Source organism: Heterodontus francisci, chromosome 47 (genome assembly GCF_036365525.1).
Source record: "Heterodontus francisci isolate sHetFra1 chromosome 47, sHetFra1.hap1, whole genome shotgun sequence".
NCBI lineage: Eukaryota > Metazoa > Chordata > Chondrichthyes > Heterodontiformes > Heterodontidae > Heterodontus > Heterodontus francisci.
In genome coordinates, this window is record NC_090417.1 from 18098609 (window position 1) to 18123505 (window position 24897).

At 44.2% G+C, this 24897-nt stretch overlaps 1 protein-coding gene across 2 annotated transcripts in view; it reads right to left on the minus strand.

The window, feature by feature from the left end:
* Window positions 1-6348: 6348 nt before the first annotated feature.
* The window catches only part of LOC137357190 (erlin-2-like), a 28583-nt gene continuing 10034 nt past the window's right edge, over window positions 6349-24897 (minus strand). For both annotated transcript variants that reach the window (XM_068023330.1, XM_068023328.1), the window contains exons 6-12: window positions 24353-24478; window positions 24167-24240; window positions 23743-23801; window positions 21057-21148; window positions 13207-13296; window positions 10951-11030; window positions 6349-10100 (exon numbers count right to left, since the gene is read on the minus strand). In XM_068023330.1, coding sequence (XP_067879431.1) covers window positions 9897-10100; window positions 10951-11030; window positions 13207-13296; window positions 21057-21148; window positions 23743-23801; window positions 24167-24240; window positions 24353-24478 — 725 coding nt within the window. In that variant the 3' untranslated portion in view covers window positions 6349-9896. The remainder of the gene's footprint in view (window positions 10101-10950; window positions 11031-13206; window positions 13297-21056; window positions 21149-23742; window positions 23802-24166; window positions 24241-24352; window positions 24479-24897) is intronic.

Sequence of the window (24897 nt, forward strand, 5' to 3'; positions counted from 1 at the left end):
CAGTTAAGAGTTAACCGTATTGATGTGGGACTGGAGTCACAGAGAGACCAGACCAGGTAAGGACAGCAGGTTTCCTTCCCTGAAGGATATTAGTGAACCACATTCAGTGTAGAATAGATTCACGAGGATGCTGCCTGACCTGGGAAAATACAAATACTAAGAGGGACGTGAAAATATGGGCCTATTTTCATTTGAACAGAGATTAAGGGGTGATTTGGTAGAAGTGTGTGAAATTATGAAGGAATGGGAGAGGGTAGGCAGAAACAGATTGTTTTCAGTGGTTATCAGGTTTAGAATGAGGGGACAATAGATAAAAACTTAAATGTGAGATTTAGGAGAGCAGGAGAAACACTTTTGGACAGAAGATTGCGAGCAACGTTCCCTCTAACTTCTGTTTGCTGTGTAAAGCCAACTTGTTGCACTGCACAGTTCCTTTAAGACTGATGTGTGACTGTGCACGCATGAATCTTAAAAGGAACAATGCTTGTGGACAGCTTGTTGGTTCCCTATGCACCACATGGCTTATTGCTGCACAGTTCAGATGGGACGTTGGTTGCGAGTCTGTGAAATTCACTCTCAGAGTTAGTGATTGAAGCAGAGACCAGGGCAACATTTAAGAACAGGTTAGAGAGGTGGCTGAAGGATATGGGAACTGGCCAGGTACCTGGGATTAGGATATTGCACGTGTGGAGGATAGCACCAACACAGACTGGATGTGCCTAAGGGCCTGTTTCTGTTTATAATTAATGTGTAATTCACCACTCTGCCATTTAATGCTGACTTTCCGATGAACTCCAGTTATTTTTCACTAAAAGGTCACAGACCTGAAACGTTAACTCTGCTTCTCTCTCCACAGCTGCTGCCTGACCTACTGGTTATTTCCAGCACTTTCTGTTTTTATTCCAGTTATTTCTCTCTGCTTTTCCTTTAGGTGAAACATTCTGAAACCAATGCAGCTTTCTAAGCAACCTCCAGAACCAGGGACCTGTCCCTAAAGTGGAAAAATAAAGATTCTCGCAATTCTGGAAGTACAAAGGGCAACATATTGAGTCAGAGCAGTATTCATTTTCTTATCTGGGGCTCTCCACGGTTCACAATGGCTCTGTGAAGTGGTTTAGGATATCCTGAAAGGCATTCTAAAAAAAGGACATTCTTTTCTAAATGATTTTATCTGTACTCCGCTTTCATATTTTAATGTCAGGGGAATCCCCAGACTTTGTAACAGCAAAGCAAATTACTGAGATTGCTAGAGTGAGGACCTAGTTCTTACTGGGACGGCCCAGACACTCGGATTTGCCAATCAGGCAGGTTTATTTTGTTGACGCTACTTGGTGTGTTCGAGTTTGAAGCTGGTAGAACTTAGCAAGAAAGTAAGTGCAACTTCGAGGCAGCTGTGGGCTTCCGTGTGTGATCCCAAGGAAAGCAGATTAATACCATCCCGCTCCACCTGTCGTGCGAGCTTAGGGAATAGTTTACCAGAGCAAAAATCAGGAAGAAGTTTTTTCACACAAAGTATATTGAAACTCTGGAAAACTGGTCCCCCCAAAAGACTTCAGATGGCACATCAAGACTTGAGATCAACAGATTTTTGTTGTGTCAGGGTATCGAGGATTTGGAGCAAAAGCAGGTAAATGGAGTTGAAGTACAAATCAACCAGGCTCTTACTGAATGGCCTGTATAATCCTGGAAGCGACTGTCACTTCTGTACTTCAAACGCTCTGGGAGATATCGGGACTATTTCATCAAGTATTTCATTCATTTAGAAAACAGTGCAAAAGGAACTGCATCAACTTTGATTTACATTCACAGGCCAAGATCTGAGTGATGCCCCCAAGGGACTGAGTAGGACACAGATAGGATCTTTTTGAAGTTTCCATGATGACCATTTTCAGTTCAGCATGAGACCGGGGAAGCCCCTTTGGCAATGATTCAGTAGGGTTCTTCGATCAGGGTCTTGCTCCATATTGCAGACCACCAGGGTTACAGTAACCTGTTCCCGAAGAGATACTGCTCCAGACTTTCATCTCACATCACGAGGGAGAAATAAACATTCAAAAATAAAAATAATTTGTTAAAAGGAAAAGGGACCAAAACAACAGTTTCTGATCCACCAGGCTCAAGAAACGTGCATTTAAATAGTGCTTTTACGTCCCAAAGCGCTTTACAAAACAAGCTGCATTTAGAAAGGACCTTCAACATCATAAAACATCCCAAAGCACTTTGCAAGAAATGATGTACTTTTTAAGTGTTGTTACGACCAGGTGAAAAAGAGTCCAGGAGATTCCCTCCCAGCCTTTGCCTGGTTTAACCGTAAGAGGGTTTAGTTTGAAAACACCCTGTTTTTACCTCCCCCTTAGTGAATCCTTGTTCACTGCTCCAATTGTAAGGCAAAGTAATCAAACAGTTTTCCTTAGATATAAACAAGGAAGTGTCAGGCAAGCCCCCCCACCCCCGCACCTGCCAAGACTGAGGCACACATTATTTAGCCACATGAACATGAAAACTTAAAATTGTGGCTGGGAAGAAAAGAGGGCCTATCACAAGGAATTGCCAAACCCCTGACTGGAAAGACATTTGCATGCAAGCAGACAGTGTTGGAGCAAGAAGTCCTTGCTTCCCCAATACACAGAAGTGGTCAGACCAGTTTAGTCACATGACTAACTGGCTGTTGGTTTTTTTGAATTTGAACTGGCCACAGAATTTTGAACTCAGAAGGCTCTTTGTTCCTGGACTGGAAAAGACCTCTCTCCTGTCTGCTCTCAGCTCACTCTCACCAGCTACGGAAACCATTGATGTCATTTGAACCCCAAGAGAGAAAAGTCTCCTACAGTGAACAAGGTTTAAGAAGAATACTGGACCTCAACAAAAAGCAAGACTCCCTACAATCCAGGACCCTACAGCGAACTCGAAGCACAGTAAAAAATCCCTCTTCAGAGATTGCCTCAAACCTCTCCATTTTATTTTTCTTCTCTTTTCTGTCTCGATTTGCATGCACGTATTGCGTGCGCATGCTAGTGTGGGCGTGGTGTGTATCTGTATGCATGAATCGAATTAGAGTTTAAGTATAAGGTTTAATAAATTTCACTTTCCTTCTTTAAACCTAAGAAAACAGTTTTTTTGCCTTATAGTTGGAAAGCTGTGAACAAGGATTCACAAAGTGGAAGCTCAAAACACCGTGTGTTTAAAATTACACACTCTTACAATAAGACTAGGCGCAGACAGTAAAAGACCCCTGGACACCTTTCTCACCTGGTCGTAACAGAAATTTGGGTGCTTGCGTCCGGCATTTTACCCACAGACAAACAAGAGAAATTGGAAGGGGAAAGCCAAATTGTTACCAATCAAAAAAGAGCAAGATCCATACAGGTTTTCTTGTGGTTGTGTGATTGAATACTAACATGTCTGCAACTGAAGCGAGTAACTCTCCAAGCCAGGGTGAAGTAACCTGAGATAACTTAAAAGCACTGTCTATGGAGAAGCTGAAAAAAGAGCTAAGCTGTGTGGGATCACTGTATGTGGCAAGGCTAGGAAGTCTGAACTCCGAAGGCCAGTGGCCAACCATTGAAGAAGCAGAAGTAGGGTTCGAAGCAGACCAAGAGAGGGTACTGCTCGCAAAGTTACAATTGGAACAAAGGAAACTTGAATAAAAGGAAAAAGGGATACAGGAAAAAGACAGGCAGGAGAGAGAGAAACAGAGAGCCTTCCAAAAGGAACGTGAAGAGAATGAAAGGCAGGAGAGAGAAAGACTATTCCAGAAAGAATCTGAAGAGAGAGAGCTGAAGCAGCTTGAGTTAACTTGGGGGCGACAGTGTAACCCTAGTGAAAGCATTCCCACCTAGTTTTATGTCATCCGCGAACTTGGAAACACTACATTTGGTCCCCACATCTAAACCATTGATATATACTGTTAACAGCTGGAGCCCAAGTACTGATCTTTGAGGTATCCCACTCGTCAGCGCCTACCAACGCGAGAATGACCCGTTTATTCCTACTCTCTGTTTTCTGCCTGTTATCCCATCAATCATCCATGCCTGAATAATACCTCCTATCCCATGTGCTTTCATCTTGCTAACCAACCTCGTGGGGAGACTTTATCAAAAGCCTTCTGAAAATCCAAGTATACTATGTCCACCGACACCCCTTTATCAATTCTGTCGGTAACGTGCTCAAAAAACTCCCAACAGGTTCATCAAACATGATTTCCCATTCATAAATCCATGTTGACTGTGCCCAATCAGATCATTATTATCCAAGTGTCCATTTATCACATCCTTTGGAATAGATTTTTTAACATTTTCCCTACTGGTGTAAGGCTAACAGGTCTGCAGTTCCCGGTTTTCTTTCTCCCTCCCTCCTTAAATAGTGCAGTGACATTTGCTACCTTCCAATGCATCCACTATCTCCAAAGCTGCCTCTTTCAACATTCTGGGATGCAGAATCTCAGGTCCTAGGCACTTATCAACCTTCACCCCCATTAATTTCTCCAATTCTTACCAATACTAATTTCCTTCAATTCCTCATTCTCCCTAATCCCTTGGAACTCAAATTCTGGGAGATTTCTTGTAACTTCCTCAGTGAAGACGGATACAAAGTAATCATTTAGCTTCTCTGCCATTTCTCTATTCCACATTATAAATTCTACTGACTCTGCCTGTAAAGGACCCACATTTGTCTTAGCCAAATGTTTCCTTCCATGGAAGCTTTTACAGTCCCTTTGTATATTTTTTGCTATCTTACATTTATATTCTATTCTCCTTTTCTTTATCAGTTTCTTTGTCCTCCTTTGCTGTCTTCTAAAATCCTCCCAATCCTCAAGTTTACTACTATTTCTGGCAACTTTATAGGCCTTTTCTTTTAATCTTATATAATCCATAACTTCTTTTGTCATCCACAGTTGACTCCTTTACTGTGGGGATTTTTGTGCCTTGAAGGAATATATAGTTGCTGAAAACTATTTTATAATTCTTTGAAGACCATCCATTGTCTATGCACTGTCATACCTTTGAATGCATTTTCCCAATCCACCCCAGCCAATTTGCCCCTCATAACTTCATAATTTCCTTTGTTCAAATTTAACACCCTTGATTGAACTACCTCATTTTCAAACATAATGTAAAATTCTATCATATTATGGTCACTCATCCCAAAGGGTTCTTTTACAACAAGATTATTAATTAGCCCTTTCTCATTACATCATACTAGATCTAAAATAGCCTGTTCTCTCATTGGTTCCTCAACATACTGCTCTTGAAAACCATCCCTAACACACTCCAGAAACTCATCCTATCCAGCATTTGCGCTCATTAGGCTTACCCAGACTGTATGCAGATTGAGGTCACCCATAATTACTATATTACCCATACTACATGCTTCTCTAATCTCCTGATTAATACCATGCCCCACACTACCATTGCTGTTTGGTGGCCTATAAACAACTCCTACCGATGTTTGCTGCCCCTTGCTGTTTCTTAGCTCCACCCAAACAGATTCCACATTTTGTTCTTCCGATCTGAGATCCTCCCTTACTACTGCACTGATCCCACCCCTTATTATTAGCGCAAGGGATCTAGTATTATGTATTGAGAAAGGGCTAATTAATAATCTCATTTTCCTTTTTTTCTGTCCTTCCCAGGTCACAGTAAAGACTGAACAGCCTGGGATCTTTTGTCTAGAAAAGAGAAGGCTGAGGTATAACTTTGCAGTGGTTTTAAAAATGATTCCACTCATGGGGTAAATCAAAACTGGGACCATCGATATAAGATAATCACCAATAAATCCAATCAGGAATTCAGGAGAAACTTCTTTACCAGAGAGCGGTGAGAACGCGGAACTCACGACCACAGGGACAGGTTGAGGTGAATAGTCTCGATGCTTTTAAGGGGAAGCGAGATAAATAAGGTGGAGAAAATGAGAAGGATTTGTTGATAGGGTGAGATGAAGCCTGGTGGGCGGAAGCACATTTGGAGCATAAACACCAGCATGGACCTGCAGGGCCGAATGGCCATTTTCTGCACTATAAATTCTCTCTTTTCCAAGTGTCAAACATGACATCTCCACTGGTCAAATTCTCTGCTGACGCTCCCCATTCAAGCTTACATGAGAAAGAAAAGGCATAGAGTGAGGTGCATGGCCTCACTGTCGAACTATTGAGGAAGTGAGAAAGAGAGTGATGGAGGAGCTTGGAGTAAAAGAACCATCAGCATAACAATCAGAGAAACAGAAAGCAGACATCACTGGGCAGGGGCAAGGACGAGGGTGATGTGCCCACCAATTGGTCCCAAGCCCCAAAGGCTTCTTCATCACCCCCACCAAAATCATCCTGGAGATAAACTCGCTCACTCACCAGTGTCAACACATCCACTTTTTTATTGATTTTTCAGTGTCTTGATACCTATCAACAGATCAGGTTTTGTGAATCTCCCAAAACAATTCAATATTTCAAACACAAAGAAGGAATAATAAAGCAAAATCACAGCTGGAATGAGACTGGGCAGGAGCACCATATGGAAAGAATTTCACTCATTTACAAAACACACACATACACACGCACCTCGGATCATATTCAATTATCTTCTCTGAGCAAATAATCGCCAAGCTCCAAAAATCACGCCCTCCTGCATTTGACATGTCTACCCATCCTTGTCAGTCCCTGTTCAGGCTCAAAGAATTATCCTACAGTGTTGTACAGCTTCTCTGAATTTCAATCCCAACGCTCGTCACCCAGAGGTCAATCAGAACAAAAACAGTTGGATAGGATTAATCTTCATGCAATGGCAGACGCTCTAAAATAGACGGGATGGCATTAGGTTCCACCCTCCCCCACCCCTTGGGAAGCCCTCTCTGACCAGTCTGTGGGCTGTAACCCTGTGGGCTAACAGAAATGCAAGTCAGCTTCACATCAAAATAGTGCAGTCGCCTTGAATCAAGTCAAGAGGGGCAGTGCGATGCCCCTCCACCCGAGCGAGGTGCTTGGTGTTCTTGCAAAGAACCGGGAAAGGCTTTCAAATGAAGCAGGGTTAGAAGGTTGGGTGGTGGGGACAGACCCAGGGCACGCAGACATAACAGTCCCCATTTTAAAATTAATTTACTTCTTTAGATTTCCATTATAGATATCCACATTGATAATGGAAACTGCCAATGTGAACTTGTCACTGTGTTAGTTCACCTTCCTACCAATGGAGGTGCTGCAGCACCACCACTTATGGGAGGGTGTAATTACAACATAACACGTTTATATCGAGAGTTCCCATTGTAATGTGGGAATTTTAAAAAACAAAGTGCATAGAGGTAATCTTCGAGTTAGAATACACTCTCAACAACTGATTCAATAGTTCTTGATGAGGGAAATTAGCTGTCCAATCAGAATATCCTATTTCCATTTCCATTTTCAGTATTGAGCTCCATCATCACTTACATAAACCCTATGATTACAGCCTCGTACCCTAATGGTCACAACCCAACATGCTGCATGTGGCTTCAACCATTTGCCCTTCACGTTCTGGAAACACAAAGGAACTGGTTTCCAGTTAATCTGAATAACAAGTGATTCTGTTTTAAAAATGTCTCCAACTGCAATCAGGAACAGAGCTCCTCCTAAATTGATTTTGTAGCCATCTTGACATTCTTTGAATGTTGCGATAGATTGATGCAGTCTCCCCTTGACCTTTGAACCAAGACACGTGGATTAATTTTGGCTTGTATGGGGCCCCATTGTTAAGATTGCAACAAGCTGCTCCACCCTCTTACTTTCAGTGTGATAAATGCACGGCTGTTGCGAAACCGGTCGTGAAAATCATCAACATAACTGCGCTGCGAGAAACAAAGTACAAGGGGAGCAGAAATCTTCAGAGGAAGGGTGGGCTTGGAGCACGGTCTGGCAGAGTTCCATAGGTGGGGAGGTGGGAGTGGCTAACATGATATGCCCTGGGAAAGAACTACTGCACTGTCACTATCATTACAATGTCAGGGCCAACAAATGTTAAAAACCCTGTCAGTGGGAATCATTGCAATTGTGTTCAAGGTGCAGTGTTGAAATATCATTCAGAGGGATTTGACCCCTTTGTGAACCAGTTGAGAAATAATGGCTACATCCAGTGAGACTGCTGTCTCTGGGACCTCTGATCTACCAGCTCACCTCAGTGATTCTTAAAACGCAAGTCAGATTTGTGCAGCAAAGCAGCAGCACAACAGGCGACACAAGCAAGTGCACACTATCTAGTGAGTACCATGGGCAACAGGCCAAGTCCTCAAGGTTTTGAGGGTCAGGGTGGTGAAACCCACTTTCCGTTCCCTCGCTGCCCTGCCAAAGGAGGCTGTCGTGCAAGGAATTTACAAACACGCGTTCTTATTGTGTACAAGGGTAAAATCCACACCCTGCCAATAACTCCCTTGTTTGTGTGGGTTCTCCACTTCCATTGGCCTCTTTCGGGTGGGAACTAGGACATTGTAGGGTCCTGAACCAGGCAACTTGCTTTATGGCCAGTCGTGACCCAAACTACAGAGACAGGCATAAGCAGTTAAACCCATTTACCTCGTTCCCAAAGCTTGACTGTGGACAAATTGACTGCACACTGCAGCCCAGAGTACATGTACAGGCCAGTGGCACCTCATTCAGCACTCTCATTCCCCCTTGTCACAAAACTCAATCCACTTTGTGATTCGTGAACCAGAAGCAGATGTGTGAAACAAACAGGTCTTCTGCAATTTACTCCTTCTCTGATCACACCAAAGGGCAGCACAAGTCGCAACCAAGTTCAGCTGCACCCTCGGCACGTCTTATAAGGCAATGATAAGCCCTGCAGAGCTCAGTATCTTGGATTTGAAGCCAAATTATCATTGCAGGAGCAAGCTGTGTCAACCTGCTTTGCAAGACAGATGGGCAGCAGATTCCTGGAATGGAAATATATTTGTCTTTACATCGTGTCTTATCACATCTCAAAAGACTTCAGATGATTAGTCACTGCCACAAATGGAAAGGAGGCAGCCAGAGTCAGTGCGGCCGATTCCAGAAGAGCAGCCAACAGGTGGACTAGGTCGCTTGTGGCATTAGTCAGGGAATAATGCTGGATAAACGGAAGCTGGACAAGCAGAGAAGTTAAACAAACTTCTCCTCAATTCATGGGACCCTTTCTAAACCATTGCATGATTGGTCCAAATCATCTGCTGCAAGAAGGGCTAGGGGGTGATACTGGATCGGGGCTTGGCCCTGAAGCTGGGATCTTAGTGTCCAATATTTAGTGTCTGTTGAGATAGCAAGACAATATTCACAAATGCAGTGCACACTGGTATTCAAAGAACCAGAAGTTGAGCCTCTTTGTCAAAACCTACTAATGGACGAAAGTCCTTTTAATGGACCTGGACAGGCTTTATAAATAATCGCAGGTGATGACTTTAATATGGCCAGGTTACAATTCCATCAGAATCCTTTCACCAGTTCAAATGTTGACCACCATGTCACCCAGCTCTCTGTCTCACTCTTTCGCTCAATCTCTCTCATGTTCACACTCTCACTCACACATGTGAATACATTCAAGTCTTCAAAGCCATTAACTGACCCTGAGACAGAAGACACTATTTTCACAGCTCTGGCTGTCACCTTCGTTTGCAGTTATACTGCACATGGTACAAGACACCCTCCTGGAGGGACGTCAGTGGGTTCTGTAATCTCACGAGTTCAGGTGCCACTTTCGACAGGTGATGCGCATTACAAACAGCAGACGAAAAAGTGGCAGTATAACTGCAGTTAAAGGAAGCAAACGGGCTCAGTTCAAGGGGCAAAATGAACTGAAAGGAAAAACAAAGAATGCGGGCCATGTCCTTTTTGAAGTACCTCAGTGCTATTAGAGCAAGTTCACAGTGGTTTCTACCAAACTGTACCCACCAGTCCATCCACATAATTATAGCCTGCCCTCAAACTCCTTCAGCTTGTTGTCAATCTCAGGCGATGAGTTTGCTTCCCCTGACGTTTTGCCCACAGCGTCAGGTGTAAAGGCGCTCAAGTCCAAGAACATCTTCGGGATGTCCTTGCCAAAGTAGATCTTGCTGTTGGAGGCAATCGCTCGGTACCTCAGCAGCTGCAGATACTCAGGGCTCAACTTCAGCTGCAATGGGACAAAAAAGGAGACGGGCTTTCATCAGCAACGGAAATTCAAAGATCAAATGACAGGGTAGCATCTAAAGAAAGACCAGGAATTTCTAAAGTGTGTTTCACATCCTCAGGATAACCCAAAAGGCTGCCCGGCCAATGCAGTACTTTTGAAATGAAGTCTACAGTTCTGGTCACCATGGTACAAGAAGGATATTTCAGCGACTGAAAGGATATAGTAGACAGCAACGAGAATGAGGGGAAAGAGGGATTGAATTCTGAGTGATCCTGTAAACTGGGCATGTTCTCACTGGAAAAGGGGTTGAGAATGATACGATTGCTGATGTTAGATTCGAAAGGTACGAGATAATGTCGACCATGGCAAGATATCTCACCTTGTTCCAAACAGTAGAACCAGAGGACAAGGCCTGTGCCTGAGGGATAAATTCAAAACTAATCTGCAGAAACACTGTTTCAGTGATCAATTTTTGGGACAGGATCCCGAGACAGGCAGTGGAAAAAATTAGTACTGATTTATTCAAATATAAATTAGATCAATTTCTTTCAGCAAAGAACATTTTGGGATCCAGAATATGAATGATTTGCCAAAGCTCTCCAGCAATGGGGGTTTTCCTTACCTCATGTCTGCATCTGTTGCAAACTCATTAACAGAGACTGATTTCTGTGACTGGTCAAAGACTCCATAATTTTTGCGTAATGCATCTACCAGGATGGTCAAAGGTGAACTGGATGGACCTTGATCTACTTTTGTCTAAAAATGCCTATGATTAAATCGGGCAAAGTGATTATTTGTTTTGTTGCCCAGTAAGGAGGGAGCCCGATGCAGGGTTGAAAGAATCTCTCACCCGGTTCGCTTCAGCCACTCGCTGTGCCGTGTAAAAATCTGCGTCTGCTCGAGCCTTCTCCCGTGCAACAAACACACCATCTGTAGGAGAGAGAAGGACAGGCAGTGAGTTAATTACATTGGCGCTACGGTAGAAGCTCCCTTTTGTTTATAAAAATAAGAACACATGTCGACTTGTCCCGACTCCCTCCACTGGCACTGATCTCTTGTGACACGAGCTCTTGGCAACTGCCCTCAAGTTTAACCCCTCTCTGCCCAGCCCATGCTCCATGGTTCCTTTGGGAGTGGGGGTGGAGGGGGAAGGGAGTGTGGATCCTATGCATTAACAAAGGGACTCTGTGCAATGTGGATATCAGGTGATGTGATGCCTCCATGGTGAATACCCACCTGTCATGCAGGCCCCCACCTGCCAAGAATGAGGCACATTAATTTTGTCATGAACACTGATTTTAAACTGTTACTGGAGTGTGGGGAGGATTTGTTGAACAGATCAGCCATGGCTGGAAGGGACATTTGCATATTGGCAGACTGTGTTTGAAAGGATAAAGCAGCCATTCAAAGAACAAAGAACAGTACAGCACAGGAACAGGCCATTCGGCCCTCCAAGCCTGCGCCGATCTTGATGCCTGCCGAAACTAACACCTTCTGCACATCCGGGGCCCATATCCCTCTATTCCCTTTCTATTCATATATTTGTCAAGATGTCTCTTAAACGTCTCTATCGTATCTGCTTCCACCACCTCCCCGGCACCAAGTTCCAGGCACTCACCACCCTCTGTGTAAAAATCTTGCCTCGCACATCCCCTCTAAACTTTGCCCCTCGCACCTTAAACCTATGTCCCCTAGTAACTGACTCTTCCACCCTGGGCAAAAGCTTCTGACTATCCACTCTGTCCATGCCGCTCATAACTTTGTAAACCTCTATCATGTCGCCCCTCCACCTCCGTCGTTCCAGTGAAAACAATCCGAGTTTTTCCAACCTCTCCTCATAGCTAATGCCCTCCAGACCAGGCAACATCTTGGTAAACCTCCTCTGTACCCTCTCCAAAGCCTCCACGTCCTTCTGGTGGTGCGGCAACCAGATATATCACGCAATATTCTAAGTGTGGCCTAACTAAGGTTCTGTACAGCTGCAACATGACTTGCCAATTTGTATACTCTATGTCCCGACCGATGAAGACAAGCATGCCGTATGCCTTCTTGACTACCTTATCCACCTGCGTTGCCACTTTCAGTGACCTGTGGACCTGTACGCCCAGATCTCTCTGCCTGTCAATACTCCTAAGGGTTCTGCCATTTATTGTATACTTCCCACCTGCATTAGACCTTCCAAAATGCATTACCTCACATTTGTCTGGATTAAACTCCATCTGCCATTCCCCGACATTCAACCCACAATGGACTTTTGATCACCAGATGTTGAAGGTGGGGGAGTTTGCATTCCAGGTTGACTGCTAAGATGGCCAAATACACAATCGGAAATGGTCAAACCAGCTGGTCACATGACTAACCTGCTGGGCAATCTGAGTTTTTAAAATTTGTACAAACAGTTTGGGCAGAAAGCAGAATGCTCCTGAACTGAGAAGATCTCTCCTGGCTGGCTCGCCACAGCCTCTCCTGCTCCCATCTCTTTCTCACCAGCTTCTGAATCCACTGAAGACACATGAACCCCAGGAGACAAAATTCTCCTACAGCCAACAAGGTTTAAGAATAATACTGGGTCCCAACAAAAAGCAAGATCTACCGACAATCAAGGACCCTACAGTGAGCTCGAAGACCTGTAACAAAAAACCTCCTCAGATATTGCCTCAAACTTTTCCACTTTATTTCTTCTGTTTTCTTTCTGTCTCTATCTGCATGTGTGTACTGGGTGTGCATGCTCGCGTGGGTGCATCATGTATCCGCAGGCGTCAACCGAATTAGAGTTTAAGTTTACTAAAATTTCACTGTTCTTCTTTAAACCTGAGAAAACCGGTTTGTGCTTGTTTATTTGCCTTATAATTGGAAAGCTGTGAACAAGGATTCACCAAAGGGGAATTAAAAACACGGTGTGTTTAAAATTAAGCCCTGTTACAGTAAGACCAGGTGAAGGCTGAAAGGGAACCCGAAACCTCTTTCCCACCTGTTAACAGCACCTGATACTCAGTATCTAGGATCACGTATGAAACATGGTTAGTCAGGCATGGCATCTGAAGAAGCTACTGCCCATACTGTAATTGAGTGCTGTCAGGAAAGCAGCGGAGAAATATTCACTCACCTTCAATCTCAGAAATCCTCTTCTCGGTTTCCTTCTCCATTATCATCTGTGCAAATGTAATCTCAGCCACTTGTGCGACTTTCTCTGCCTCTGCAATATGCAATAAAAGGTGAAAGTTACAAAACAGTCACTAGCCCCGACAGCGATATTCAAACCTGTACATCTACACGAACACAGAACATTTAGGGGAAGACACACTGATTTAAGTAAATGGCATGGATACAGTTAAAGCAGGTGAGTACATCAAAGTAAATTAGGACAGTAGAAGCAAAGGGAAATCTTAAACTGAAAGAGAAATCAGAAAGAGTATCCTCACACAACAAGTGAGGTTTGGAAAAATCTGCTGGGAGGAGAGTGCAAATGAATGCGTGACTGGAGCGATGGTGCAGGAGGCAGGGTTTTAGATTCCTGAGACAGTGGGACTGGTTCTGAGGAGATGGGGCCTGCAAAGGCCGGATGACCTGCAAGCACGGGTATTCATGTGGAAAGATGATGTTGAGGCGATAACGGAGACCTGGCTCAAAAAAGGGCAGGATCAGGTACTAAATATTCCTGCACAGAAGATATTCAGGAAAGATAGGGAAAGAAAGAAAGGAGATGGGGTGGCAATATTGATTTAAAATATTTCAGTGCTGGAGAGAGCATGTCCAAGACAGAATCTATTTGCTTACAGCTAAGCTTTTACAATATTGGGGGTATTCCATAGGCCACCAACTAGTGCAAAGGATGTAGAGGAACAAATTTGCAAGGAAATTACAGCAAGGTACAGAAAGAATAGTCACAATGCTGGGCGGGGGGGGGGGGGGGGGGGGGGCTTGAGTTATCCTAATATAGACTGGGATAGTAACAGTGCAAAGGGCTGGGGGGCAAGAGTTTCTACAGTGTGTTCAGGAGAATTCTCCACATCCGTATGTTTCCATCCAACGAGGAAGGAGGCATTGCTGGATCTGGTTCTGGGGAGTAAGGTGGGACAACTAGATCAGTCAGCACAGAGATCATAGTATCATAAAATTTAGGTTTGCTATGAAAAAGGACAAACAGCAATCCAGAGTAAAAAATAATAAAATCGGGTGAGAAAGGATCTGGTCTGTGTAAAATGGAATCAAACATTGGCAGGCGAGATTAATTGAACAATGGGCTGCTTTTAAAGAGGAGATAGTTCAGACACATTCCCATGATGGGTAAAGGCATGACAAATAAGTCAACAGGGAGAAATGATAGCGTAGTGGTATTGTCACTGAACCAGTCATCAAGAGGCCCAGGCTAATATCCTAGGGACATGGCTTCAAATCCTACCATGGCAGCTGGTGGAATTTAAATTCAATGAATTCATTAAAAAATCTGGAATTCAAAGTTAATCTCAGCAATGATGCCATGTAACTATCATCAATTGTTGTAAAAGTTCATCTGGTTCACGAATGTTCTTTCGAGAAGGAAATCTGCCACCCTTACCTGCTCTGACCTACATATGCCTTCAGACCCACAGCAATGTGGTTAACCCTTAACTGCTCTCTGAAATACAAGCCACATACTTGTCAAGGGCAGTTAGGGATGGGCAAGAAATGCTAGCCTTGCCAGTGACGCACACATCCATCAAAGAATCAAATAAAAAACAGGTCCCTGGATGACAAAAAAGAGAAAGATGAAGCAGAAAAAAGGGTGCGTCTGACAGATGTCAGATTGATAATATAAGAAAGTGTCAGGCTGAATATAGAAAGTTCAAAGGAAAGTTCAAAAGGAAATAAGAGCAAAGAGATTATGAGAAGAGAAGGTCAGCCAACAGAAAAGGACAGGGACAGTAATGGTAATGATACTGGACTGCTAATCCAGAGGACTGGACGAATACTGAAGAGACAGGAGTTCAAATCCCACCACAGTAGCTGGGGTAAATTTAAATTCAATTTATTAATAAATCTGCAATCAACTGCTCGTCTCATTAATCATGATCACCAAACTACTGGATTATTGCAAATACCCATCTGGTTCAGTAATGCCCTTCAGGAGAGGAAATCTGCTGTCTTAACCCAGTCTGGCCGACATGTGACTCCAGATCTACAGCAGTGTGACTGACTCTTAACTGCCCTATGAAATAGCCTAGCAAGCCACTCAGTTGGATCAGTTCACTGCAAAAGCACTGTGGATGTACCTACACCACATGGACTGTAGCAATTCAAGAAGGCGGCTCACCTTCTTCAATGGCAATACCTGTGTTGTTCACATCCCAATAAATACTTTTTAGAAAAAGGAGGAATAGTGCTGAATAGAGACCAAAAAGGAGATATATGCATGGAGGCAGAGGGCATGGCTGAGGGACAAACTACTTTATCTCTGTCTTCAGCAAGGAAGATGCTGCCCTCGTCAGAGTGAAAGAGGAAGTAGTTGGAATACTGGTTGAACTAAAAATTGTTGAAAAGGAGGTATTAGAAAGGCTGGCTGTACTTAAAGTTGGTAAGTCACCAGGACTGGGTCAGAGGCATACAAGGATACATAGTTAAGTAATGGTGGAATTTGCAGAGGCACAGGCCATAATCTTCCAATCCTCCTTAGATACAAGGGTGGTGCCAGAGGACTGGAGAATTGCATATGTTACACCCTTGTTCAAAAAAAGAGTACAAGGATAATCCCAGCAACTACAGGCCTGTTAGTTTAAACTCGGTGATAGGAATGCTTTTGGAAACGATAATCCAGGACAAAATTAACAGTCACTTGGACAAATGTGGATTAATTAAGGACAAACTGCACGGATTTTTTCAGGTCAAATAGCATTCAGCTAATAGATCGAGATTTTCAATAAGGGAACAGAGAGGGTTGATGAGGGTAATGCAGTTGCTGTGGTGGACATGGACTTCCAAAAGGCCCAAGTCATAGAGCCATTTACGGCATGGAACGCAGCTATTCGGCCCATCAAGTCCATGCTGGCTCTCCACAGAGCAATCCAGTGAGTCCTTCTCCCCCACTGAATCCCTGTCGCCTTGCAAGTTTATTTCTTTCAGGTGCCCATCCAATTCCTTTTGAAATCATGGATTGTCTCCACCACCCCCTCCACCATGGGCAGCGAGTTCCAGATCATTTCCACTCACTGCACAAAAATGTTCTCCTCACATTGCCCCTGCATCTCTTGCCCAAAACCATCAATCTACGTCCCCTAATCCTTGTACCATCAGTTAATGGGAGCAATATTTCCCGGTCTAACTTATCTAAGCCTGTCAGAATCTTGAACACCTCGTTCAAATCTCCCCTAAATCTCCTTTGCTCCAGGGAGAACAACTTCAGCTTTTCCAAGCTAACCTTGTAACTAAAATCCCCAACAATGGATCATTTTTGGTAAATCTCCTCTGCAACCTCTCAAAGACCCTCACATCTTTCCGAAAGTGTGATGACCAGAACAGGACGCAATGCACTAGTTGGGGCCTCACCAGAGCTTTATAAAGGTTCAGCACAGCTTCCCTGCTTTTGTACTCTATGCCTCTATTTTTGAAGCCCAAAATCCCGTATGCTTTATTCACTACTCTCTCACTATGTCCTGCCACTTCAAAGATCGATGCACATGCACGCCCAGATCCCTCCGTCCCTGCACACTTTTGAGAACTGTGCCATTAAGTCTATATTGCCTCACCCTATCCCTTAGAGGTTTACAAAGTTATGAGAGGCATGGACAGAGTGGATAGTCAGAAGCTTTTTCCCAGGGTGTAAGAGTCAGTTACTAGGGGACATAGGTTTAAGGTGCGAGGGACAAAGTTTAGAGGGGATGTGCGAGGCAAGTTTTTTTACACAGAGGGTGGTGAGTGCTTGGAACTTGGTGCCGGGGAGGTGGTGGAAGCAGATACGATAGCGACGTTTAAGAGACATCTTGACAAATATGAATAGGAAGGGAATAGAGGGATATGGGCCCCGGAAGTGCAGAAGGTGTTAGTTTCGGCAGGCATCAAGATCGGCGCAGGCTTGGAGGGCCGAATGGCCTGTTCCTGTGCTGTACTGTTCTTTGTTCTACCAAAATGCATCACCTCACACTGGTATGAAATTCCATCTGCCACATGTCTGCTTGTTCCTCTAACCTATCTATGTCCTGTTGCAGGCAGTTCGCATCATCCTCACTGTTTGCCACTCCTCCAAAATTGGTATCATCAGCAAATTTTGAAATTCTACTCTGTTTTCCAAGATCCAAGTCATTTATGTATAGGAAAAAAATGCAGTGGTTCCAACACTGAACCTTGGGGAACATCACTCTCTGCCATCCTCCAGTCTGAAAAACAACTATTTACCACGACTCGCTGTTTTCTATCCTTGAGCCAATTTTTATCGAATTGGATACTGACCCTTCTAGTCCATGAGCCTCAGTTTTGTTAATCAGCCTTTTATGTGGTACTTTATCAAACACTTTCTTAAAATCCATACAGACAACATCCACCGCATTCCTCTCATCAACCTTCTCTGTTACTTCATCAAAACATTCAAGCATGATCTCCCTTTTACAAATCCATGAAATCAAAACCTCTCCAAATGCCTGTTTATTTTTTTCTAAAACCTTACCCATCACTGATATTAAACTAACTGTCCTGTAGTTGCTAGGACTGTCCTTACACTATTTCGCAAACGTATGCCATTCTCCAAACCTCTTTGTCCCTAACAGGACCCACCCCACTTCTTACTACCCGCTTACTATTTACATGCCAGCAGAAGATTTTGGGGTTCCCTTTTATGTTGACTGCCATTCTATTCACATATTCTCCCTTTTGCCAGTCCTATTTTCCTCTTCCGGTACCCTCTCAACTTATTGTATTTGGTCTGCTTCTCACCTGACATGCATCATACATCATTCTTTTTCATCATAATCTCTACCTCCCTCATCATTCGAGCAGCCCTGTTTCTCGTTCCTCTACCTTTCACCTGGAATGCAGAGTGGCTGAAAATGGAAGACAGAGTAGGTGAAAGGATTGCAAGTTCGATATATATGATCCAGGTTCAAGGTTAGCTAAAGACAGTAAAATTGGAGACAGAGGGCCAGAGTGAGATGGAGCAGTAATTGCAGTGTTTGGATCGATGTGGCGTCAAGGGGGAAAACATGAGTTTCAATAGTTGTTGAGGAAAGACAGAGCTGTTCTGGGGAGAGGGAAGTGGGTGATTTGGAGAAGTGAAATTGGGGATAGAGTAAGGAAGAAGGACAGGGTGCGTGAGCAGCTGAAAGAAGGGAGTGTTGGAGGAAGTTACCTTGTCGCATAGAGGGAAGTGAGTTGTGGGGAGGAGAAGTGGGGGGTGAGGTTAAGGAAGAGTGGGAAAAAAAAGAATTGGGAGTTGCAGCTGAATGGACTGGTGCAAGAATATAGGGAATTCCTCACAAAGGTAGTGGGATTAGAGTCTGGCTCGTTTTTCGGCGGGCGCGAACAAGATGGGCCAAGTGGCCTCTTGCTGTGCCGTAAACCTTCTTCGTCCTTGTTGGAATGTTCCTCGCCTGTACCTGAAGCATCTCTTCCGTAAAGATTCACCCATTGTGCCGTTACAGATTTTTCCATCAGTCTTTGGTTCCATTTTACATTTTATCCTGGCTAGATTCCTTCTCATCACATTAAAATTAGCCTCTTCCAATCTAGCCATTCAACCTTATATCGTTCCTTGCTTTTCTGTATTATGAGTCTAAACTGTATGATATGATGATCACTCTTAGCCAAATGCTGCCCCCCAGATACTTGGCCCACTTCATTTTCCCAGCACCAGATCCAGCAATGCCTCCTTTCCAGCTGGGCTGAGAACTTACTGAATCAAGCAAGTTCTCCTGAACACAATTCAGAAATTCCTCCACCTCCTTTCACTTCACTCTAAAATTGTCCCAATCGATATTTAGGTAATTAGAGTCCCCCAGTATCACCACTCAATAGTTCTTACACATCTCTGTGATGTCCTTTCATATTTGCTCCTCTATCTCTCTCCACTTGGAGGCCGAAAGAATACCCCATCATGCGATCATCTCCTTTTTTGCTTCTCAACTCAAACCAAATAGTTTCTGCCTTTGCCCCCTCAAGGGCATTCCTCCTTCCAACACTACAATGTCTTCCCTAACCAGTGCTGCCACCCCACCTCCCACCACCTGAGGCGGCAAGTTCTTAAACACGAGCCAAGTTTTTAATGTTGGTGCTACACACACCATCTGCAAACTTCCCTCCCTGAAAAGCACAGCCAGATCCAGACAGGAATGTGGCTCACATCCCAAGGAAAACAACGGAAAACCCTGGACACAGTTTCCGCCAATTCATGGGGGCGCAAGAAATTGGCAGAGTTTAAGTGAAATAATTAAAAATAAGTGGAGGAGACTAGAGCCTTGCTGCAACATTGCTGTTTTCACTGCTTTCAAAAAAAAATCCCCGAAACCTTCGGGCCTATTAGGCTGAAATCTACAGAATCTAAAGCAGAGGAAGTAGTTAACACATTCAATCACCGTGCAGGATAATTGTTCGGTGACGGAGAGCTATCAAAGCCAGGCTGATAAACTGCTGAGAACTTTCCAAGTCTGTAACCTAGTCCCGAGCTGCAGACATGTCTGATGAGACTCTATCGGCATGCGAAGTGAGGGGGAGGAGGAAAAAGGAAGTAGTGAACAATAAACTTGCGAAATAAAAACAAATAGCAGGAGGATGTTCAACTAGACACTCGTAATCTGTATGGTATTCCAGTGGTCAACAGCGAGACACAAGATGACTATTTGCAGAAACAGGAACTGCTACAAAATCAGAAAGACAGCAGAAAAGCGATGTCCTTTCTTTGGACTGAGGTGGCAGGTTTTGAACACAGGCCTAATTCTTCAGTTGGGCTGCACACACCAGCCTTTTGATTCAACAAACCTGTCCCTTTTTCACAGATCAACCCCATCTACCCATCGTAACCCTTGACCCCATGCTCCAACCGTGAACCCTGGCACCACCCTCTCACCATCACCCTCAACCCCACTCTCCCACCTTAAACCTGGACCCCAGGGACCCACCATAACCCTCGACTCCTTATCCACCGTAAACCTCAAAGCCACGCTCCTCCAATCATACTCGGCCCCACCCTCCCACCATAAACGTTGACCCCAATTACTCCAAGTAACCCTCGGCCCCACCCAGCCACCCACTGTAACCCGCGATCCCACTGTCCCACCACTTTTAGCTGCATATATTGACACTGCTCTATCCTGACCAGAACAGCGCTGATTGGGTAATTGCTCTGTCAATCATGTCTGCAGGAATGCAACCATTCTCCACTTGCTGTAAAGATCACTCTTTTATCAGGACAAGTTGAAGTTGTACAGACTGTTTTTTAAATAGACCCTGTAGACTGTTAGCTGTCATGTGCTGTTTAAATGGACTCTGTTTACTGCCGTGCACTGTTTAAATAGACTGTTTACTGCCGTGCACTGTTTAAATAGACTGTTTGCTGTCATGTACTGTTGAAATAAACTGTTGTTGTGCACTGTTTAATTAGACTCTGTTTGCTGCCGTGTGCTGTTTACAGACTTTGTTGGCTGTAACTCCAGCCAAGCCTCCAGGTTGCTGACACATTGGTGCCAACGGACACTTTTTTTCATCCATGATACCATCCCTCCCCATCCCCCCCGCTAAATATATTTGAACCCTTTTCACAGTGAATAAGTTTATTCGGGTTCCTTCATACGCTTGAAAACTTCAAAAACTCCACAGAGGAGCAAAGTTAACCTTAACCTTTCCATGTACCAGATTCCCAACAGCCATGAACAGATCCAAAATGAAGTGCAACACTGAGAAATGTAGAGTTTACACTGGAATTAAAAGGCGAGAGAGAGGTTGCGTTTAAACGGGAGATTGAAAGAGATTTACTGAATGTTACAAGTGAGCACTGACCGATGAGTGCTTTCTTCCGCTCAGTCTCAGCTTCCTTCTCCACCACCTTCTGTTTCTGCGCTGCAATCAGTAATTTTGTCTTTTCACTCTCCCTGTGGGATGAACCAAGGAGAAGGCACAATCAGGAGCTGCACTCTGAACCAACATAAATTTACTCCAAAAGGGTATCATGTCTAAACAGCAGAGTATGGACCTACACCCCAGGGAACACTGCAAAGATATCACAGAAGTTGCTTTGTGTGACTGTAATATGCACCATTATCATAAGATTGAAGGTAGGCTGATCAAGGTTTTGAAAATAATAAAGGGATGCAAGACGATAGATATGGAGAGACTATTTTCTCTGGTGGGGAAGTCAAGTACGAGAGGACATAAACTTAAAATTAGAGCCAAGTCATTCAGGGTGGGAAGCACTTCTTCACACAAAGGGTAATGGAAATCTGGAACTCTACCCCCACCAAAAAAGATGTTGAGGCTGGGGCTCAATTAAACATTTCTGCTTTCCAACATTGCAGGTGTGAGCAGAAAGAAATTCTCATCGTTGGGAAGTGCTGCAAACAAGTCGGCAGGTTTGGAACCGAACCTGCATTCCAAACGTTTGGAGTACATCAGGGAGTCCGTGTCTCTGTTCTTCAATTGCCAACCAGCAGGAATACATTTTGACAACTGCTTTTTTCTCTTCCCTTTGAAATGTTAGCTGCGGTTCAATGGATAGCAATCAGCTTTGAAGGTCAGGGTTCAAGTCCCACTCCAGAGGCTCGAGCGCATAAACTAGGCTGACAGTCCCAGTCCGGTACTGAGGGAATGCTGCACAGTCAGAGGTGCTGTCTTTCACATAAGACATAAACCAAGGCCCTGTCCGCCATCTCAAGTAGGCATAAAAGATCCCATTGCACCACTGAGAAAACAGTGGGGAAATTCTCCCTGGTGTCCTGGAAAATATTTATCCCTCAACCAACACTGAACATATTATCTGCCTGTTTAGTGCACTGATGATTTTGCGATCTTTCTGCTCACAAATTGGCTTGACTTCCTGCTTTACAACAGTGACTACACTTCCAAAGTAATTGGCTGTAAAGCGCTTTGAGACATAGAAACATAGAAAATAGGAGCAGGAGTAGGCCATTCGGCCCTTCGAGCCTGCTCCGCCATTCATTATGATCATGGCTGATCATCCAACTCAGTAGCCTTGTACCGCTTTTGCCCCAAACCCTTTGATCCCTTTTACCCCAAGAGCTATATCTAACTCCTTCTTGAAAACATACAATGTTTTGGCCTCAACTGCTTTCTGTGGTAGCAAATTCCACAGGCTCACCACTCTCTGGGTGAAGAAATTTCTCCTCATCTCAGTCCCGAAAGGTTTACCCCGTATCCTTAGACTATGACCTCTGGTTCTGGACTCCCCCATCATTGGGAACATCCTTCCTGCAACTACCCTGTCAGGTCCTGTTAGAATTTTATAGGTTTCGATGAGATCCCCCCTCACTCTTCTGAACTCCAGCGAATGTAATCCTAACCAACTCAATCTCTCCTCATACGTCAGTTCCGCCATCCCAGGAATCAGTTTGGTAAACCTTCGCTGCACTCCCTCTATAGCAAGAACATCCTTCCTCAGATAAGGAGACCAAAACTGCACACAATATTCCAGGTGTGGCCTCACCAAGGCCCTGTATAATTACAGCAAGACATTCCTGCTCCTGTAATCGAAGCCTCTCGCTATGAAGGCCAACATACCATTTGCCTTTTTTACCGCCTGCTGCACCTGCATGCTTACCTTCAGCGACTGGTGTATGAGAACATCCAGGTCTCACTGCATATTTCCCTCTCTCAGTTTATAGCCATTCAGATAATAATCTGCCTTCCTGTTTTGCTACCAAAGTGGATAACCTCACATTTATCCACATTATAATGCATCTGCCATGCATTAGCCCACTCACTCAACTTGTCCAAATCACCCTGAAGCCTCTCTGCATCCTCATCACAACTCACCCTCCCACCCAGTTTTGTGTCAACTGCAAATTTGGAGATATTACATTTAGTCCCCTCATCTAAATCATTCATGTCTATTGTCAATAGCTGGGGTCCTAGCACCGATCCCAATGCATCCACTATTTCTAGGGCCACTTCCTTAAGTACCCTGGGATGCAAATCATCAGGCCCTGGGGATTTATCAGCCTTCAATCCCATCAATTTCCCCAACTCCATTTCTCTACTAATACTGATTTCTTTCAGTTCCTCTCTCTCACTAAACCCCGTGTTCCCCAACATTTCTGGTATGATATTTGTGTCCTCCTTTGTGAAGACAGAACCAAAGTATGCATTTAGTTGGTCAACCATTTCTTTATTCCCCAGAATAAATTCCCCTGTTTCTGACTGTAAGGGACCTACATTTGTCTTCAACAATCTCTTTCTCTTCACATACCTATAGAAACTTTTACAGTCAGTTGCATCCTGAGGTCATCAAAGGTGTTACAGAAATACAGAAGGTTGCGGGACCCTGTCTGCTCCAGTGAACACTCAGCCTAAGCTAAGGCTCAACTATCGGGTAGTTGGACATCTGGGACCTGTTGGCAATGAGACCAAGCGAAGCCTTCATAAAATCCAGATACATTTTTTAAATCACACCAATGAGTAAGGGGCCTATCTGAACAGATTTCTAACTTCATGTGGAGTTGTCCAAACTCACATCAATTCATAGTTTCTCCGGATGGTTTCTGGAATGTTGGGCTTGGTCACACGGACTGCCTGTGGAGAAACAGGAAATGAAAGTCAGGAAAATACCACAGGCTTACGGTGGCAAGGCTGGTGCTGTTACGAGAGTGGTACGAGGTACAGTGTGGAGTTGTACCATCAGCTCTGCACTACTCTCAAAAGGAAGAGGAGAAAACGCTGACACTTTGTGGGTTTTAGGCACCAACACCAAGTGCAAATGAGACTGCAGATCCATTCTGGAGCTCCCAATTCGACACATGATACAACAAGCCGTTTCGCTTATACTGCCTCGCACAACTCATGGTCTCCGGTTTCCCATCACATCCGACAGCACTCTATACACTGCCGTACCAATGCCAGACATGCAGCACAGGATTAATCAGTGAAGAGAAACTCACATGGATAATCAGTCCGGGAGCCATAGCTGTTAAATCTTGTTGCAGTGCCAACTTCAGGTCTTCGTCTATCCGATCTGACAAAACAAGAAACCAGTCTCACCACCAAGAGCGACTGTATCTGGTGTTGGCTCTCATCCCCCATTCCTCCAACATCTTCCTCCCCCAACACCAGCCGATAACTCTTACCAAACAGTTCGATGTAGACCTCCTGCAGGGTGTGCACGCTACAGAACTGATTCAGCTCATGATGAATCTTGTTGAAGATCAGTGTCTTGTCGTAGTCTGCTGTGAAGTTCCTCACGATGTCGTACACTGAAGACAACAATTTCAAACAACTGTTAAATTCCAAACCAGATCACTTTGATGAGGCCCCAACAAAATGCATCAGACATCTTCATATATACAGATCTAAAGGCACTGGAGTATATGCAAGAAAGATTCACAAGGATGATACCAGAACTGTGAGGTTATAACTAACAGGAAGAGTGAAGAGGAAAGAGAAGGCTGAAGGGGTGACTTGATAGAAGTCTTCAAAATTATAAACAGGTTCGACAGGGTAGACGTAGAGAGAATGGATCCACTCGTGGGAGGGACCAAAACTAAATGTCGTCAGTATAAGACAGTCACTAATAAACACAAAGGAAATTCAAGAGAAACCTCTTTACCCAGAGAGTGGTGAGAATGTGGAACTCACTACCACAGGTGGTGGTTGAGGTGAGTAGTATAGATGT